Source organism: Vitis riparia, chromosome 8, assembly GCF_004353265.1.
Source record: "Vitis riparia cultivar Riparia Gloire de Montpellier isolate 1030 chromosome 8, EGFV_Vit.rip_1.0, whole genome shotgun sequence".
In the NCBI taxonomy this organism is placed as follows: domain Eukaryota; kingdom Viridiplantae; phylum Streptophyta; class Magnoliopsida; order Vitales; family Vitaceae; genus Vitis; species Vitis riparia.
Window position 1 is genome coordinate 17,317,481 of NC_048438.1, and position 18,969 is coordinate 17,336,449.

General features: G+C 34.9%; 3 protein-coding genes and 1 non-coding gene across 5 annotated transcripts; all 4 read left to right on the plus strand.

The window, feature by feature from the left end:
* Nucleotides 1–137: 137 nt before the first annotated feature.
* On the plus strand, nt 138–7,411 carry LOC117920178. Of its 2 annotated transcripts, XM_034837563.1 has the most exons (11): nt 138–319; nt 1,281–1,550; nt 1,821–2,243; nt 2,878–3,037; nt 3,119–3,360; nt 3,852–4,789; nt 4,877–5,220; nt 5,618–5,881; nt 5,978–6,183; nt 6,566–6,778; nt 6,856–6,988. In XM_034837563.1, exons 1-11 carry the CDS (start codon nt 239–241, stop codon nt 6,886–6,888), a joined length of 3,174 nt encoding a protein of 1,057 aa, XP_034693454.1. In that variant the 5' UTR covers nt 138–238; the 3' UTR covers nt 6,889–6,988. The 2 variants fall into 2 exon arrangements, with proteins under 2 accessions (XP_034693454.1, XP_034693453.1); XM_034837562.1 differs by having other exon boundaries at nt 6,566–7,411.
* Nucleotides 7,412–9,515: 2,104 nt separating this feature from the next.
* On the plus strand, nt 9,516–13,946 carry LOC117920288 (protein ORANGE-LIKE, chloroplastic). The gene is made up of 8 exons (XM_034837721.1): nt 9,516–9,802; nt 10,725–10,842; nt 10,976–11,095; nt 11,595–11,681; nt 12,228–12,304; nt 12,489–12,616; nt 13,157–13,293; nt 13,652–13,946. The coding sequence occupies exons 1-8, from the start codon at nt 9,600–9,602 to the stop codon at nt 13,727–13,729; spliced, it is 948 nt and encodes a 315-aa protein (XP_034693612.1). The 5' UTR covers nt 9,516–9,599; the 3' UTR covers nt 13,730–13,946.
* A 376-nt stretch (nt 13,947–14,322) lies between these two features.
* TRNAL-UAG lies at nt 14,323–14,402 on the plus strand. Its single transcript has one exon. It is a non-coding gene; the product is annotated as a tRNA-Leu (tRNA).
* A 99-nt stretch (nt 14,403–14,501) lies between these two features.
* On the plus strand, nt 14,502–18,656 carry LOC117920287 (protein ABHD11). Its single transcript, XM_034837720.1, has 5 exons — nt 14,502–14,819; nt 15,658–15,896; nt 16,636–16,748; nt 17,971–18,111; nt 18,229–18,656. The coding sequence occupies exons 1-5, from the start codon at nt 14,570–14,572 to the stop codon at nt 18,479–18,481; spliced, it is 996 nt and encodes a 331-aa protein (XP_034693611.1). The 5' UTR covers nt 14,502–14,569; the 3' UTR covers nt 18,482–18,656.
* Nucleotides 18,657–18,969: the final 313 nt, after the last annotated feature.

Consider the following 18,969-nt stretch of genomic DNA (forward strand, 5'->3'; position numbering starts at 1 on the left):
GGTGGCTTGGATCATTGCAGAAATCCAGGTTCATATGAGCTTAATCAAATCAATTGATTCAATTTCCAAACAAATTATTAAATAGTTGAATTCATACCATTATAATAGCATATAATTAAATCCACATTTCAATTAAGTGGGTTACCACACCGCTACATTACCAAATCTCCCTAGCACCACCGCCCCTCTGCAAGACCATAAACAGAGAGGAGAAGGCAGAGCAACGCAGGGATCGCCGATGAAGGAATCCGGTGTCTGTCACCACCGCCTGCTACGCCGGCAGCAAAGCAGCTGCACTCCGTCCGTCGATCGTTGTGAGGTTAGTGAATCACGCCCTCAACCCCTTCGTTTCTTCTTCTTATACTCTTCTAAAACTCGGTCAAGGGATGGGTTGATCTTGCCTTTCTTCTTATTCTTCTTATATTTATTTCATTTATGCATAGCATGTACTTACAATCAATATTATCGAAACTCTATAATGAATATTGTCTTTAATAAGATGGACTTCCTTTATTTAACAATATGATGAAATTACATCGATCTTCATTTTGGTATTAAAGACTATTATAATGTTATATGTATTATGTTTATATGTAAATTATTTTTATTTAATAAAATTAAATATTTCTTTACTCAATTCTAACTTTCTAAATGTATAATTCCAAAATTCATATTTTCTATTCTTAAAATCCAAGTATCGTAAACTGTTTATCGATATTTTTTTCTTTGATCATATTTATATCAATTACACTTTTAAAATAACTTTAACATGTATATTCTTGCTTATTTAATCAATTTTAAAATTTTTCTAAGCATTTCCATCAATTTTGGAATTTTTATCTCACCGATTTGTGTGTAAAAATATTCATCGATATTTCTCCGATATATTTGTAAAATCCAAATACTGATATATCCGTGTTTATCGATATTTCAATCCATGGTAATACTTAAATTTCCTCACTTAATAAAGATGGGGTAATAAGCCGGTCTTCTCACAAAGCAGACACTAAAAAATCTAAATATTACTATGCTCACATGGTTCAGTTGGTTTCAACCCTTAATAAGATCAAATTTTAGCTGGGCATCGAAAACAAAGCAGTAAGCAAAGACTCAAAGACGCACTGATGTATGCAGTGACACATTTGTCTATAAAGTTGCTTGAATCTGCCACTCAAATTCTAATATTATTGACTTCCTTTGTTTAAGTTGACTCTTTTTAAGTATGCTGGTTGACCATAAATAGGAACTTGGTCCTGATATCTTTGTTTGGATTTTGGGAGGAAATGGAGGAGGCAGCAGAGGCAGTAGTAATAAGTCTTGGGAATGAGGAAGAAGATGGCTATGATGCAGTTGTGGTGGGGTCTGGATATGGTGGTTCTGTTGCCGCTTGTAGGATGTCAATGGCAGGAATTAAAGTGTGTTTGGTCGAGAAAGGCCGGAGATGGGAAGCTAAAGATTTCCCAACTAGCAGTTTAAAGATCATGTCAGATGTGAGGATTGAAAAAAGGAGCTTGGGCATTAGCTTTGGTCCCAAAGATGCTTTGTTTCAGGTTATCTTCTTCTATTTTTGCTTCTCTTATGCAGTTGTTTTGATGAATTGAACATAAATTGTAGACTTCAAAGACTTCTTCATCCTCTAACTTCAATTCAATCATCGACACTTCAGTTTCCTCCGAGAATGGTGACATTCAATCATTTTCTTCAATAAGTATCCCATAAAAACTAAAAAATAATTTCTAGTAGAGAAAAAACCAATGCATGTTTTAAAAATATTGGAATTTCTATGTATATATTTTTGAATCTGATTGATGGAAAAATAGGTGTATGAACAAGATGATTCTCTAGCGGCAGTGGCCTGTGGACTCGGTGGAGGTTCACTAGTGAATGCAGGGGTGATGATACCGACCCCAATTCGTGCAAGAAGGAACTCCAAATGGCCAAAGGAATGGGAAAAAGATTGGGAAATCTGTGAAGCTTCTGCTTCAGCCATGCTGAGTATACAAAGCATTCCTGTCAAATTTCCTATTGCCAAAACCATGGAAGAGATAGCTGAACGAGAGATTGAAGAAAGTTTCCAAAGTCCGATGAAGCTAAGCATGAATTTCAGTCGTGACGAACAACAATTGGATTCAATAAAGCCTAAACAGATGGGCAGCTGTTTAGCCTGTGGAAATTGTCTTTCTGGATGTCCTTACAATGCCAAAAATTCTACAGACAAAAATTACATCGATTTGGCGGTTCAGGCATATTTTCCTCTGCCCTGTATCTTTTAGGCTATGTTTGGTTCCCGGAAAGTACAAAGGAAAGAAAAAAAATGCTAAGGAAAATGATTTTCTCATGTTTGGTTGTCCTATAAAAAATATCAAAGAAAATAAAATATAATTAAAACTAATTAAAAACTTATGTATTTTTAAATTATTTAATCTTTATATTGATGAGTTAAAATAAATAAAATGAGTTTGAAGTAACAAAAAAAAGAATTTATCAACTTTTAATCTATTTTTTTATTTTCCTTCACTTTTTCTTTCCTTCTATTTTTCCTTTGTATTTTCTTTCCCTCGCATTTTCCCTCAAAATTTCCGAGAACCAAACATAGCCTAAGCTTGTGTATTTGTTGGGCGAAAATTTTGACATCCCCTGAAAATTGCTCTGTCAGTCTTACATAGTATATTGAGGTGCAGCTCCATAAATCCTAAAACAATCCTATATCATTGATGGGTACCATTTCTGTAACATGTCATTTTATGAAGGACTAGTCTTTTCCTCCAAATACTATGTACGACATCATGGAACAATTCAATACCAGACGAATGTTCAAATGTGTTCTTATTTCTTCTTTTTTAACTAAAATCAAAATCAAAATCTGTAATTATGCAGGCAGGATGCACTGTCAAAACAGGTTGCCAGGTTTTGTCTGTGGTAAAAAATATAGATGATATTGGCAAAGAAGGAAAAATTAGTAGAAAAACGAGAAGAAGATGGCTTGTATTCTTCAATGAAACTGACTACGTACTCTCTGATTTTGTAATCCTTTCAGGTATGGTAGAGTAGCCATCTTTTTAGAAGTGTATTTGAAAATTGGTATCAATTTCTAAACACTTTGTTTGCCCTGCTGCAGCTGGAGTTTTTGGTACCACTGAGATACTATTCCAATCACAAATGCGAGGACTGAAGCTTTCAGAAAGGCTTGGGTCTGGATTTAGCTGTAATGGGAATAATGTTGCTTGTCTTGCTGGAAGCCCAGCAGTCTTGGGCGCTTATGGACTAGACAGTAAACAATTCTCGAAGATACCTTTTCAGGAACGGCCAGGACCATCTATATCTTCATCTTACACTTCTTCTTTGGGGTTCACAATCCAGGTTGAAGCCTTCTATTCAATTAAGATCACATTTTCACTTCACTTCCCATATGATTTTGTTATTCATGTCAAATTTGGTAAATTACTACTTGAGTTGAGATTTCGGTGTCTGTGATCTGTCAGAACAATTGAACTAAAAATGGTTCTAAGGCTCAGATGCAGCTGCTGTAACAATGGATCTGAAATATTGTTTTAAAGCTTCTCTGACCTTACTTACCATGTCCAACATGCCTGGTTGGTTGGCAGCTCAGTTAGCGATTAGCATAACAAAGAAACCTTTGTTTCTCAACAATTCGATTAGTTTGCCAGTGTATCATCACATAACAGAACCAGTCTGACTAATATGAATTGATGCCCCATTTGCCATCTATCTTACATATCTAGTGCGACAATATATGAAATTCAAATATAATGTACATGTTCATACATGTAAATCATTGCCACACTCATATCATAAATTCTTCCAGTGCTAACCATTCCGTCTTTTGCCAGGGTGCTGTGCTTCCAAAGGCTTTTCCACACCTGCTATTCAAAGGGATCACAACATATGGATGGCCAACCCGCTACTGGTTCTTACATGGGGTTATAGAAAAGATTAAGCATATGTTAGGTCTAAAGTCCAGCCAAGCCATGGTACTTAATGCAATGGGATACGATGAGAGTGATGGGAAAATTGCATTTGAAAAGGAAACAAATAAAATCTGCTTTAGTCCACCCCATGATCATTTACTCCCACGAAAAATTAAGGCATTTCAAAAGCTTACCAGGAAATTAGGAGGAGTCCTCTTTATGTCAAGATACCGAAGCACATCAGTTCATCTCTTAGGTGGGTGCAATGCATCCTCACATCCTTCAGATGGGGTTTGTAATCCCAATGGTCAGGTTTTTGATCCAAAGCTTCCTCCTTCGGTGCACCCAGGCCTTTATGTCTGTGATGCTTCACTGATTCCCTGTTCTGTTGGTGTAAATCCTTGTCTTACAATTGCTACAGCTGCCGAGCATGTTAGTAATCATCTTGTGCAGGATGTTCTTAAATACCGAACCAAAGAAGGCATAGAATTTATGGGTAAAACTGTGGAACAAAAGCCTAATTTGATTCCCCATCGGAGGTTGGACAGCAGCATGAAACCAACTGTTGTGATTAAAGAAACTATGAGAGGGTATGTGGGGGGCATGCCATGCTCAGCCTATCTCAAAATGAAGATGAACTGTTGGAATCAGAATGGATTTGATGAACGCTATCGAGTTATGGACGAGTCTCATCCACTTCTAAGAGGAAAAGTTGGTGGCTATGTTGTATTTAGATCTGTGGAGAAGGATAAATTACATGTTATAGATGGGGATATTGATTTGTGTGGAGTAGATTATAGAACACCTTATACACAGTATATGTGCTATCGTCTCCTCCTCTCAGCTTCTTCTGGTTCAAGGTATGGTAAACTTTGAGTTTGAATTTACATTTTTCTTTTCGTTTTTAGTTTTAGAACAAGGAACTAAGAAAATTCGATTTTGATCAGATATATTCTTGAGGGTAGGAAGATGATGAATCCTTATCTCTCTGCATTATATGCATGGTCGGAGTCGACAACAATGCATGTAACATTCAAAAAAGTTGCTAAGAGCAGTTCAACAGATCAAATAATGATTTTAAGAGGGGAACTTTGTATTTCAACGACAGAGCTTTTGAAGAGTTTGCTAAGCCTGGAAGGAAACAGGAAAGGAAAATTTATATGCCTTCTCTTACAGAGTCTTTTCAGAACCTATATCACACAAGTACCGCGAGGATATGTCGAGGACTTCCCCCTGTTTCATCTTTACCAGAGACCTTATCCAGACAGCACACTTCATGATTTAAGAACAGGTATTCATAAACTTAAGCCTGGTGTTCAAGAGTTTGAGAATTCAAATAGACTCACAACTGCCATGACTCATTCTACTCCATTTTGATAACTTCATGAATCATAAAAATATGGAGGACAAAAACATAATTGAGTTATGGTAGTGATTGATATTTTATTGCACAAATTTATGACAAGAAAAATGACAGTAATCCCCTTGAAGCTTTTAGTTTAATAGAAGATTATCTGAAGAGTTATTGCCAAATACTTCTGACAAAACATTCATCTCAGTGATTTCACTCAGCTTTCACGAATACAGAAGTATGCTTGATTCAGTACCTAATTGGATCACAGAGCACGTGGAATGAATCTCTCTATACATTTCTTTTTAATATGTTACTCAATGTTTCTATTATATAGGAGATGGAGTTATCGTCAGTTGCAGACAATGGAAGTGCAGTCAAAATCCATGGGTGCTTGAAGAAGAAAGAAAACTAAATCCAGTTCTCCTTGTTAATGGATATTCTATTGAGAGTTACTATCTACCAACAGAACCTAATGATTTGATTAGATCTTTACTAGAAGAAGGGCATGAAACATGGCTACTGCAAACGAGATTACACCCATTACATCCTTCAAACAACTTCACCATTGAAGATATTGGAAGATTTGATATCCCTGCAGGTAAATAAAGGAGCTCTACCTTATTTCAGATTGTTGTCAACCAAATTAATTTTTTCTGCAAGTTTTGCAGCACTTATTTTTTCCTTCTTTTGGCAGCTATTGGTAAGATCCTTGAGTTACACGGGCCATCTGTAAAGATACATTTAGTTGCTCATTGTGTTGGAGGCTTAGCCATTCACATTGCTCTAATGGGCGGTCATGTCTCTGCAAACCATATAGCTTCCCTATCCTGCACCAATTCGTCAATGTTCTTCAAGATTACCGTTTCGTCTAGAGTGAAAATGTGTCTTCCCCTCATCCCTGTAAGCATATTCTTCTCCCTGTTTTAGAGTGACATGTTTGCAGATTCAGGAGGGGGGTGGGGTGTTTGTTATTTAAGATTATTTTGAACACAGAAATCAAAATTCATGGTAGTTGCTTAATCGACTAGTTAGATATGATTAATGGCTCGGTGAATTTAGGAAAATGCTCAATTGACTAGGTGGATTCGATTTAAGGTTCCAGAAACTTTGTTGATTGCAGTGTGTTTCTGTCTATACACACACACTCATGGTTGGAACCAAAATATGTTTTGGTTAACGTTCGATGCTAATTAAGACAGGCCTGCAGCATGGTTTAAAATTGTTGCATATCATTTCTTTCTGGTTTTGAGCTAAAAATTAAAGTAATGGGATCCATCTGCAGATGTCCATGCTGATATTGGGCAAGAACAAAACCCTACCTCTCTTCGAAACACTGAAGGCCACTCCGAGGCAACAACTCCTGAAGTCCATAGCCCGGTTCATGCCACGGTATGAGAGATGTCCTTGTGACGAATGCGAGGTCTTTTCTGGAATATTTGGAAACGGATTCTGGCATGACAATGTAAGCCCCACTGTGCACCACTGGTTAAACAAAGTAAGTTTACCAAGGCTTCCCATGGCAGCTTTTCCACACCTCAGAAAAATCTGCAACAACGGTTTTATCGTGGACAGCAATGGGAAAAACTCATATTTGATACATCCTGAGAGAATGGCGCTCCCAACGCTTTATATTTCTGGTGGAAGGAGCCTGCTTGTGACTCCTCAGACTTCTTTTCTTGCTAACAAGTACATGAAGTTGCACCAGCCTGGCTTTAGACATGAAAGGGTGGTTGTGGAAGGCTTTGGACATTCCGACCTATTGATTGGAGAAGAGTCTTACAAGAAAGTTTTTCCTCACATTTTATCTCATATGAGATTAGCCGAAGATGGAAGAAGAAATGGTGGAGTCGGTGGTGAAAGTCTGAAGTACAGTAAAGAGACTTCGGATCGGGATGATGATCAATATGAGGCTGCTGGGTATGGGGGGTTTGGGACATGGGTTTCTCCTTCAGTTAATGTTTGGCTGTTTCTGGCGTTGATAGTTATGTTAGTGTCGTTTTATTTATAATTTCCTTTGGTTGATGAGAAAACTGAGGAAAAATAAAAAGAAAATAAAGTTTCAGTCATTATTAGAGAGAAGAAATAAATAAAACCCTTGCCAAACCAAGGCACTTATTTGAATCCAGCAGAATTGAGAGGAGGTCTTTGTTTGCTTGGATTCTTTTCTTCTTCGCACTCTCAGCAACCAAATGTATGATTAAAGATGCAAGATGAATGAATCAAAATATCACTTATCTGTGAAATTTTAGTATAAGTGAGATTTTATTTTTATTAGAATCATTTTGTATTCCTATCTTCATAAACTTTTTTTTTATATAAAACCTAAAACTTTTTTAAAATGTTCCTAGCATCATGGTTGTTTAATTTGATACATTTTTATAATTAATATTTAAAATTATCTAATTTATAATAATAATTATAAATACCATTAATTACATTACAATTTATAAATAAGGACTATAATATAATATTTTTCTTGTTGCTCTCCCAACAAAAGTCTTTAGTTGCATCATTACCGTTACTTATATGATTGATAAAAATATCAGTAATTACGGATATATCAGTACTTTGATTTTACGGATATATCAGATATCAGAGATATATCGACGGAAATTTTGAAAAAAAAAAATCGATAGCCTAAAATTGATCAAAACTTATGAAAATATTGAGAAAAACTCTAAAAATTATATAATAAACAATAATAGACATTTTAATTATTTTATATAAAAAAATAATATATGAATATGATATAATTAATCATATTTGATAATAATATTGTATGCGTCTATAAAAAAAAATGAATTTTATTTAAATTACATCAAATGTTATTTGACAATAATATTATGATATTTGATTATAATATATCTCACTTTAAAATTATAATTCATTTAATTTTAATTGATTAAATGATATAAAATAAATGATAATATATGTACAATTTTTTTTAATATTTATATTTTTATATTTAATTAATATATAAATGATATTAAAAAAATATTAAGAAAATTATAATCATAGGTTTTATTTTTTTAGTGATTAATTAAATGAAATTTTAAAATAAAGTAATTAGAATTAATTTGTTTATGAAAATATTTTTTTTATAGTTTTACTATATATTTGTCTGTTGCATATTATTTAACAAATGAGTGAGTTGGTCTAGTGGCCGTCCAAGGTAAGGCTTTGTTTGGTTTTGGGTTTGGGTGGGTTTGAGTCCTAACACTTGTGCATAATTGCACTTTTTTTGAGGCTTTGACCGTGATAAATCGGTAAAATATGATTTTTTCGAAACTTTTCTAAAAAATGGCATCACCAATTTTTCGCCTTCTTGTTTCATATCGTTGGTTGTCGATACGTGAAATTTCGATAAAATTTTTTGAAATTTTCATCCATGGTTATATGTACACCTTTAGATTTCATCACACATATGTGACCTAGATAAAAAGTTTGATAAATATCTATTCCTTCTATATCTTAGTATTTTTTTAATGATACATTTCTTCTATTCTTTTTGTACCTTTATTTTGATTATTATTTCAATATCTTCAAAGAAGTCAATTTAAGTGACTAACTAAAGGTGTAGTCCACATTGCTTAGGGATTGTTCACATGTGAGACTTTTGAGCTTGATGTATGGAATAACAATGGTGATATTGACCTCCATATTCATTGTGTCACATTGTGCTAGATTGGTTGGTGAGGATAAAAAAAATTATATATATATACCCATGAATCAATCAAATTAAAGTTATTTAGCACCAAAATAAATTAATTAAAAAAAATCAACTTATTAGAAATGTAAAATTATCAAAGTTTGATGAGTTGAATTCTATTTGGTTTGACCTGTCACGATGCAACGTATATGATGAAATTAAAATTATGAGATTTTTTGAAGGGTTGATGGCGGAAGGAATGAAACTGCTTTGTTGATTACTTTTATATGTATATTTATTCTACTTTAGTTTTTTTTTTTTAATTTATGTAAATCTATACGATATTCTGTTATATTTCTTATTACCTTATTCTCCTTATTTTGTGACAAAAAGAATGAAACTTGATCGAACCCATTTCAGGGACTAATCAAAACTGTGTTAGAATTGCAAATTAGTAAAGCAGAAGAATAGCGGGACTGTGGGACACATATTTTATGTTTGTCATTTTTTTATTGTTTTAGATGCAAACCGTGTTAATGGTAGCGGATTTAGCCTTAATTGTGAAAGTAGTTTGAATTGAAATCAACGGCAACAGCGGCAGCCTCTATCTATCTATTTTTATTCACAAAGTAGATGCAGTTTCTTGAAATAGAAGGAAGTTGGAGAGATGGCTTCTGTCCTTTTCTTCTCCCAAATTGCCCCAATCTCTGCTTGGAATTCCACTTCTTCCAAAACCCTAATTTGCATCACAGCCCCTCATGGAAACCCTAAACGCCTTTCTCTACACCGAAGGATTTCACGCTCTCAGATTATCTGTGCCTCTGGGAAGGACTTCTCGGGCTCTCTCCCTGATGGCGACACCAACCCAAGGTGTATTTATGGTTTAAACCAAAATTCGGATTCTTTTTAGCTCTTAGAGAAGGAAACTAGTCAGAGAATGGTATCCCGAGTAAACCGTTTTCTCCGTTTTCTTGGGAAAATGGATGATAACGTTAATTGTAGCTATGAATATCTGTCTAACCAAGAAACCCCACATAACCTTGCCTAGTATAAATATTTGGCTCAGTTGGATTGAGCTTCTTGGTTTTTGGAAATAACCTGAATGTTCTCTTGGCATGTAATTTCTATTGCTTGAAGGATCCAGAGTTCGTTTGTATTTTCATGATAGTTTTTGTTCTTTTGGTGTTCTGAATGAATTTCTGAATCTCATGGCAAACTGGGATTCCAAGGTTTCTCATTGCTTGAATTGACTGATTTTTCAACATCTTAGTGCATTTTTAATAAGGGAAAAGAAAAGGAAAGGTTGAAGATCACTTAATATGGATTTCTTCAGTTATTGTCAGATTGTCCTTTACTTTCCTCCATTCTTTCAAGATCCAACCAGTGCATTAAACTGTGTACATAAATTTGTAAAATTTTGGTTTTGGGAATGAATGCTTGTACTATTGAATTAAAAATTGTGAAAGGCCTAATTGGGTTTCTTTGTCATATGTATTTAACTCTTTTCTTTCTTGCTTGTTTAATGGACAAACTAAGCTACAATTTGTACTGAATATGGCATGTGAATGAAATATCCTATTTGCTGATTATATTATGAGGAATCGACTTTCTGTTCAGGTCTTGTATCACTTTCAGCATCTATCAAGCCTTTTTTCCAGTGGGACATGAATAGATAGATTGCTCTGCTGTTAGGTGTTAGTTTGATAGTACTGTATTCATTTTCCTAACACTTTTTTATTGTGATCTATGGTTTCATGGAGTGTGTTTTTTATTTTACGATTTCATTTTGCAGCAACTTCTGCATTATAGAAGGACCGGAGACTGTCCAGGACTTTGTTCAGATGCAGGTTCAGGAAATTCAAGATAACATAAGTAGTCGGCGGAACAAGATCTTTCTCCTAATGGAAGAGGTGGTTCTTCTAAAATTTTAATCCAAAATTTCATCTTATTCTGTGGCTGAACTATCTGGAAAAGACTAGTTCCAAAGCAATTGATGAGATTAAATAACTATATTTGGTGTGTTATTCTATCTGAACTGTCTAGGTGAGGAGACTACGAGTGCAGCAACGCATAAAGAGTGTGAAAGTTTTTGATGAGAATGGCGAGGAGGAGGCAAATGAGATGCCTGACATGCCATCATCTATTCCTTTTCTCCCTCATGTGGTGATTCTCAAAGCTACTCAAGACTATTCTTTAAAGAAGTTCACAATGCTGACCCAAATAAACCTTATTCACTGTTACCAACATCTTGGAAGCACATACAACACTCATTCAGGGAAACATATTTATGGCGGTGCCTGCATAGGATATACTCTTTCCTTGACACAGATATTCAAGAAGATAATAGCAATTGACAATTGCATTTTTTGTGGATGGTCTCCAAATGAGTGCAACTAAGATTTAGGACAGGATGGTTAAAATTATCCATTGAGTCACTTTTTAGTTTTTCTTTAAGAGATCAACCATATGCGCCACAATTGATCGGTAAATGTTCAATTTGGTTGACATGGTGCATGCTGGAGATATCCTCTATTTCTGTATTCAAGGAACAGTGTGCCCTCTTGTCTTTTCTTTTATTTGTTTCTTTCTTCTGATATTATAGTTTTCTTATTGTTTGAGTATTACAATATTCTTACTATGTTTGTGCATTTTCATTTTGTAGACGAAAAGGACATTGAAGCAGCTCTATCTGACAAGCTTTTCATTTATATCTGCAATTATCATGTTTGGGGGTCTTCTTGCACCAACAGTGAGATATTATTGCTAATGACTACTTTTTGGTCTCACCATTTTCATCATGTTGAAAAGCACCAAAATCTATTTTAGTCTTCAAGTTTTAATTCCTTGTTTTGGTTTTTTAATTCTCATGAGCTCTTCATATGTTTGGGTTTATGTACATATACACATATTTTCTTCATATGTTTGGGTTTATGTACACATACACGCATTGTCATGAGCTCAAGTGTTAATGTATTTTTTAGTAAACATTTTCATTTTGAAAATGAAGAATTAACATGTCACTCATTTGATCAATTCAACAATTTAAAGTGCTTTTGTTTTCTTGCAAGAAGAAAATTTTATTTTTAATGTTTGGTAAAAATAATGACTCATTTTTAGAAATATATTCAGAAACAGTTTTTTGAGAATGCATTAACAACCATGTTTTTTGTCATTTTCATTGTTTTTTGTTTCTGGAAACAGAAAACTATTCTCATTCTCCTGTCAAAGATACATGCAAGTGTCCTCATAAGTGTCAATAATGACCTAAATCTATTAAATCTGTTTGACCTGGCAGCTGGAGCTGAAATTGGGTTTAGGAGGTACCTCATATGAAGATTTCATACGCAGCATGCATCTGCCAATGCAATTGAGGTGGTTACTGAAACTCAGTTTTCTGATTTCTCTTGTTGTAGGAATCTAATATTCTAAGCAGACAGGAGTTCTGTTTCTTTTTTCTTCTAGGTTTCTTTCAACCGTTCAATTGGCTTCATGATAAATAATTACTGTTAGATTCCATGTTGGTCCTCTGAATTACTCTTGTTTGTTCTCTGGTCAGTCAGGTCGATCCTATCGTGGCATCCTTTTCAGGTGGGGCAGTGGGTGTGATTTCTGCCTTGATGTTAATCGAAGCTAACAATGTTGAGCAACATGAGAAGAAAAGGTGTAAATATTGCAATGGAAAAGGTGTGTGTCAATTTGTCCCATCCATGAAATTCCAATGATTACTGACTATCTATTGAACATGAAATCATTTTATATCACATTCAGATTACAGTGCATTGAGATTCAGGTTCACTAGACACTTCAACCTGATATACTAACCCATTAGGATATCATGGTGGACTGAGGATTGATTGTATGAATGTGAACAATCAGATATGGGACTGATTGTGGGTACATGCTCTAATCTGTTTGATAAGGAATTATCTTGATTTTGATCTGATTTCGAAAGGTATTGCAATGCGTATGGATTGAAATCAAATTAGGTTGTTCTGGCATATAGTTTCTTATCTGATTTTATAGAATGCCTATTATTGTGGTGGAGTTTATTATATAAGGATTCAAACCTCTGGTGGGTTGGATTTTGATTCTTATTGGATTTGTATTTTGCCTTGCATGGATCATGGCTCACTATCTGTTGAATTGCATTCCTCCAATTGATTGGTTTTATATGACTTTTTTTCTTTGGCTTAGCATTTCTCTATTTACATTATTTGTAAACAGGATACTTGCCCTGTGCCCGATGTTCTGCAAGCGGGGTGTGCTTGAGCATTGAACCCATTTCAGTGTCCAGCGCATCTGATCGCCCTTTGAAAGCACCCGCAACTCGTAGATGTCCAAACTGTTCAGGGGTTGGAAAGGTATAAATTTGAGTTAAAAAAACAGCTTATTTTTGGAGTTGGATCAGGCCAAATGAAAGAGAACCAAAGTAAAAAAGAAATTATATTAGAAGACATGATAAATATCAAGTAAATAGAGGTATGATATTATCAGAAGCACCAAATGAAACTGCGTAGCCTGAAGTCTGCAGACGTAGCATTGAGCTAATCATACTTTCTGATTATATGAAATATGTCTTGTGGGTCTGGGATGTAAATTTTTATTTTACTTCAATAATTTCTGTTTTTTGTCTGAAAAAAAAAAAAAAACAAAAACCAAAACCAAAATTGAGGATGTGTTTTGAATTGTGCTGACCATTTGTCTCCCATGTTTATTTAGGTAATGTGCCCTACATGCCTGTGCACTGGAATGGTAATGGCGAGCGAACATGACCCACGAATTGATCCATTCGACTAAACTTAAAGAGTGGAGCCCTTCATTAAAGCGATGTAATTCTCTTGTTTTTAAGCTCGTGGACAAATGCGACTAATCTGGGTTTGACTCCTGATAATCAGGGATAGGATTATGAGAAACCTCAGATGAAAAGAATTTTCTTTTTTCTCCATTTCATATAAGTTGGTGAATGCTAAGGGTTTATCATTCCTATTTCAAATGAACTCAAAATAATGCATCATCATTGAAATTTTAGTCCACTGATAGGAATCTAATTCGAAGTTCCACTTAAAGGCCCCAGCCTTAGAAAGACATCACTTTCTGCTTTTAAAAAGTAATTCTTAATGGTTCTCAGAAATAAAATTATATTTATGAATTCATATATAAAAACTATTTTTTTTAAATTTATTTTCTATGAAAGTATTATTTAAATATATGAATAAATTAAAATTTAAAATATTTTTTATATCTTTAATTATTTTAAAAAACATAGTAAAGTTTTTTTCTTTCATACCATTTTTTAATCATTCAAGTGGAGCTTAAATATAATTTGAATTAAAGTTGCAACAATTAGAAGGCTCTGTTTTAGTTTAAATTTCTCATTCCATAGATCAAAAGACAGTTTGGCCGAGTGGTCTAAGGCGCCAGATTTAGGCTCTGGTCCGAAAGGGCGTGGGTTCAAATCCCACAGCTGTCAGTTCATTTTTCCTTTTTATCAACAAACCGAAGACGACGGCGTTTAAAGCAACGCTCGCTCTTCTATTTTGGCTTCTTATTCATCTACCCTTTGCTCCAAAACGACTTCGTTTGGCCTAAGTCTCTCTTCGCCCATCTTTTTGCGATTCCAGCGCCACAGGCCCAAACATGGCGAGAGCTCTCAGAAACAAGCCCGGTTTCCACCTCTTGGCTCGGTTTCTCAACTCGCCGAGTCCGGGCTTCCTCGGTAGCCTCAGATGGCTAGAAACCATAGCGTACGAAGAGGTTCGAGTTTCAACAGAGAGACCCTACAATTCAACAGCTTTTGTGGTTCATGGCCTCTTGGGATCTGGCAGGAACTGGAGATCTTTCTCCAGAAACCTCGCTGCCACGCTCTCTAATTCCTCTTCCTCATCTGGTATTTCAATTTTGTTTTTTGTTTTTTGTTATTTATTTATTTATTTTTTCATTTGGTTGCTCAGGAAATAGAAAGAAAATGAAACTGAAAATTTTATGGCTTAATTTTACAAATTACGATCCTATTAGTTGTTTGTTGAGAGCATCACCTTTTCCCTAGGTGGGGTTCGTTTTTCATTTTTGTATCAAAAAGTCTGCTTTCATGGAAATTTGGAGAGGGAGGTAAGATGCTGAAAAGAGGACTCCAAATTTGAACATTTTCTTTTGCTTCCTCCCATTCGTTCCGAGAATCGGGAGTGCCCTTTGGTTGTTGAGAACTAGTATGAAACGGAGGGAGAGTAAATTTTGAATTGTAGATTTTCATTATTTGGCACTAGAATAAATAAATAAAAACGTCCTCTACTATTGTAGTCATTTTAGACATTTTTCCCCTTTTCTTTTTCTTTTTTCCAGAATCAAAAGGAGATTTTTGGTAGAATCGGTACTTAGCTAATACAGGAAAAGGAAAAAAATTTTAAAAATTGAATTGTAAATTTTAAATTATTTGCTAGACCCTTTTCTTTTAAGATCAGTGATCATTCCACACCCGACTTGCCTATACAGCCAGTCGATGTAGTTGAGCTAAACTTTATGTTTTTTCCTCTTTTATTTTTTTGTTCTTAAATCAATATGAAATATGATGAACATGGAGTTTTCTTATCTTTACATTCATTTGTCTTGGCAGTCGGAGTTAAAATTTGGATTTGAAAGTTTTCTGGGAATATAGAATGTGTGTTAAATTGTGTATTCACTTATATCTTCTTACTTTCCTGTGAGATTGAACAAATTTTTGTATGTAGATTGGAGGATGGTTCTTGTGGACCAGAGGAACCATGGAAGATCAGCTGAGGTAGAAGGTTTATATCCACCTCATGACATTGTCAATGCTGCTCAAGATTTGGCTAATTTGGTGAAATCTCAAGGCTGGGCTTGGCCAGATGTTGTAATGGGCCACTCTTTGGGTGGCAAGGTTGCACTTCAATTTGCGGAAAGTTGTGCTCGTGGTGATTATGGTGAATCAGCAGCATTACCAAAACAGGTATTTCTTTGTCATGTCTTTGTTAACAACCTACCTTAGTTATCGGGTTGAATGTTAAGACTGTCTCCATTATGAGTGTTCTCTAGCCATGATTTCTTAAATTGCCATATTCTTAGTCCATTTCTGGTGCTATTTCTGATGATTTAGATTTGTTGATAATTAACAGTATCGGGGTGGTTGTGTTGGATTCTGGTAACTGTGATTCAGCTACCCTTGGGTTGGATGTTAAGTTGGAATTGCAAACTTGGGAAAAGTACCATTGGATGGGTGTGGAGTTTAAGTAGAATACCCATTCTAGTTGGCAGAATACCCAGAAGAAAAAAAAGGTTTAGTGACCATGGAGACAATTGGGGTTTGGTTTTTCCCTTTTTTTATTTATTTTTATATATGTGTGCATATGTCCTGATTTTGATATTACAGGAAGCCACTATTACATGCTATGTGACAACATGCATAATGCTTCATGGCTCTAATTACCATCACATCACTGCTTAAACAGATTAGTGAAAAGCATGTGAATATGAGTTACCTTATACTCATTGAAGTATACAATGCACTATGTGGGGTTCCTGCAAGCACATGAGTTGCTCTAACCTTAATTGATTTTTTTTTGTGGTTTATGGTGTTGAGAGATTTGCAGTCAGATAGTAATTAAGCAAATTATAATCCTCCTTTCTGTAATATTCACTCACACATGGGAATGCTTTTGTGCTTTTGTTTTTTGTCCGATGCAGAACAGCTATTGGTGCTGGATTCTGTTCCAGGAAAAGTGAACCATGAGAACGGTGATGGGGAAGTGGAGAAAGTTTTGGAGACTTTGCAAAATCTACCTTCGTCAGTTCCATCACGAAAGTAAGACTTCTCTCCCTCTGTAACTCATTTAGATGTCCAAGTGCGGGTGACAATTATTGATTGATGGTGCTATGTTATTTTGTTCTCCAATCTTTTTGGAGGGTGGCTTAAAATCAATTTCATTACGTATGAACTAGTTGCTAATGTGATGCATGTGAAACAGTTGGTTGTGATGAATATTTTAGATTGAAATTTTCTGAAAAACATTATATATATGAGAGAATTAATGAAACTGAGATGTGCAGTTTAAATGATCCCCTTCTTAGTCTATTTGAAAATGAGATTGAAAGTAGGGAGGTAGGAGGGACAGAGAATGATCTCATTTTTGATCGATTTGAAAGTGAGATTGGACAGGAGGGAGAGAGAGGAGGAGCCCTTAGAGCTTGCTTACCTTCTCGTAACTAGCTGGAAGCTATTGTCCTAGTCGGTCTAGTTGTTAGACGCTTGAGATGTGGAGCTTCTTGTGTTATGAGCACTCCTATCTACAAATAAAGGAAGTTCCAAGATATGTAGGCTATGTTTGATTCCCAAAAAAGCACCAAGGAAAGAAAAAAAAAAATGTTAAAGAAAATGATTTTTTCATATTTGGTTTTATTATTGGAAAATGCAAAAGAAAATCAAATATAATTACAATTGGTTAGAAACTTGTATATTTTTCAATTATTTAATCTTTATGCAGAAGAGTTAAAATAAGTTAAATGAGTTTAATGTGGTATATAAAAATAATTTTTGACTTTAAATTTATTTTTTATTTTTCTTTGCTGATTTATTTTTCTTTTACTTTTATCTCTATTTTCTTTTTCTCATATTTTCCCTCAAATTTTTCTAGAATCAAGCACAGTCATAGGATTTTCAAAGTTCATCACTCACCCTTTTTGAGCAAGATCCTTGAAATCCAATCACGTAGCTAGGATTGGGTTTGGTAAGGGAGGTAAGGGAGGAAAAAGTGGGGGGGAAGAGAGGAGCAGATATAATATAACTTGCTGATATGTGCAGAGACTCCAAAATTTTCCACTCTAGTGCCTAGAGGCTCCTTCTTTATCTACTCTGGTTCTAACAAGAAGTAGCTGGAAAATTTCAACTTAAGAAGTGTCTCTGACTGACTGATCATTTTTCTTGGAACTTAAATTGGTTTTCTTTGAATATGAAAGTGCACCCTTGTCATACACATTTGTTGGTGTGCCAGTTATTCCATGCAACTGATCTTGTCTCCTGGCATCAGGTGGCTTGTGAATCACATGATGGAGCTAGGGTTTTCAAAGTCATTGTCAAACTGGATAGGCAGCAACCTCAAGAAATCGGGAGAACATGAGACATGGGCCTTTAATCTTGAAGGTGCAGTTCAGATGTTCAATTCTTACAGGTGTAATTTTTATAACCACTGAGTGAGAGACAGGATTATTCCTTCTTTTTTTTTCAACTTTTTTTTCCCTACCTCCTTTCCACATGACTTGGAACAATGAAACATGAAATCCTGCAGGGAGACGGATTATTGGTCTCTGCTGGAGCATCCACCCCAAGGGATGGAGATAACGATTGTACGCGCAGAGAACAGCGACAGGTGGGATCGAGATGTGATTCAGCGGCTTGAAAGCCTTGCTGCTTGGGAAGGAAACGGCTCTGAGGGAAAGGTTTCGGTTCATGTTCTTCCAAAGGCCGGCCATTGGGTTCACGTGGACAATCCAAAGGGACTTCTCGATATTGTTGCTCCAAAATTAGCCTCCCTAGGTTAGCCAAGGAATAGTTTGGTTCAAAGGCGTTAATCATGGAGACCTATTATTTCCTACGGAGTCTAAAAGAAAATGATATTTTTAAAAATTTATTCCATTTCGCTGTGAAATAATATGGTAGCGCAGGCTATCAGTCATCGTTTCAAGCTTTGTTTATTCAAAACCAAATTCTCTTTCACCACCCTTTTGGGCTTTATTCAAAAGCATTTATCATTGTTAGAAACTTAGAAATGAATAAGCATTCTCTCGTAAATGAGCTATTATTTTCAAATTATACTTTACATCCATAGGCCAATAGGGCCAAAAATCTATTTTCTAAGACATGTAAATAAATTAAGTGAATTTTCCGTTTCTGGCCAATTATGTGGATTTATTTAGATGATGTTTGTTTTTTTACTTAATTCTAAATAGAACTTTAATATTTAATAACATTAAATATTAAATTATTTGTTTTGTAGTATTTTATTTTTATTAAATATTAAAAAAAAAAA

Bases quoted from the DNA above. Each gene is read 5' to 3' on its own strand.
- LOC117920288 (XM_034837721.1), top strand. From the start codon at position 9,600: ATGGCTTCTGTCCTTTTCTTCTCCCAAATTGCCCCAATCTCTGCTTGG. The intron at 12,305-12,488 runs GTGGTTACTGAA...TTCTCTGGTCAG, and splicing joins CATCTGCCAATGCAATTGAG to TCAGGTCGATCCTATCGTGG. The intron at 13,294-13,651 runs GTATAAATTTGA...ATGTTTATTTAG, and splicing joins ACTGTTCAGGGGTTGGAAAG to GTAATGTGCCCTACATGCCT.
- LOC117920287 (XM_034837720.1), top strand. From the start codon at position 14,570: ATGGCGAGAGCTCTCAGAAACAAGCCCGGTTTCCACCTCTTGGCTCGG. The intron at 14,820-15,657 runs GTATTTCAATTT...TTTTGTATGTAG, and splicing joins TAATTCCTCTTCCTCATCTG to ATTGGAGGATGGTTCTTGTG. The intron at 16,749-17,970 runs GTAAGACTTCTC...TCCTGGCATCAG, and splicing joins TCGTCAGTTCCATCACGAAA to GTGGCTTGTGAATCACATGA.
- LOC117920178 (XM_034837562.1), top strand. From the start codon at position 239: ATGAAGGAATCCGGTGTCTGTCACCACCGCCTGCTACGCCGGCAGCAA. The intron at 4,790-4,876 runs GTATGGTAAACT...GATTTTGATCAG, and splicing joins TCAGCTTCTTCTGGTTCAAG to ATATATTCTTGAGGGTAGGA. The intron at 5,882-5,977 runs GTAAATAAAGGA...TTCTTTTGGCAG, and splicing joins AAGATTTGATATCCCTGCAG to CTATTGGTAAGATCCTTGAG.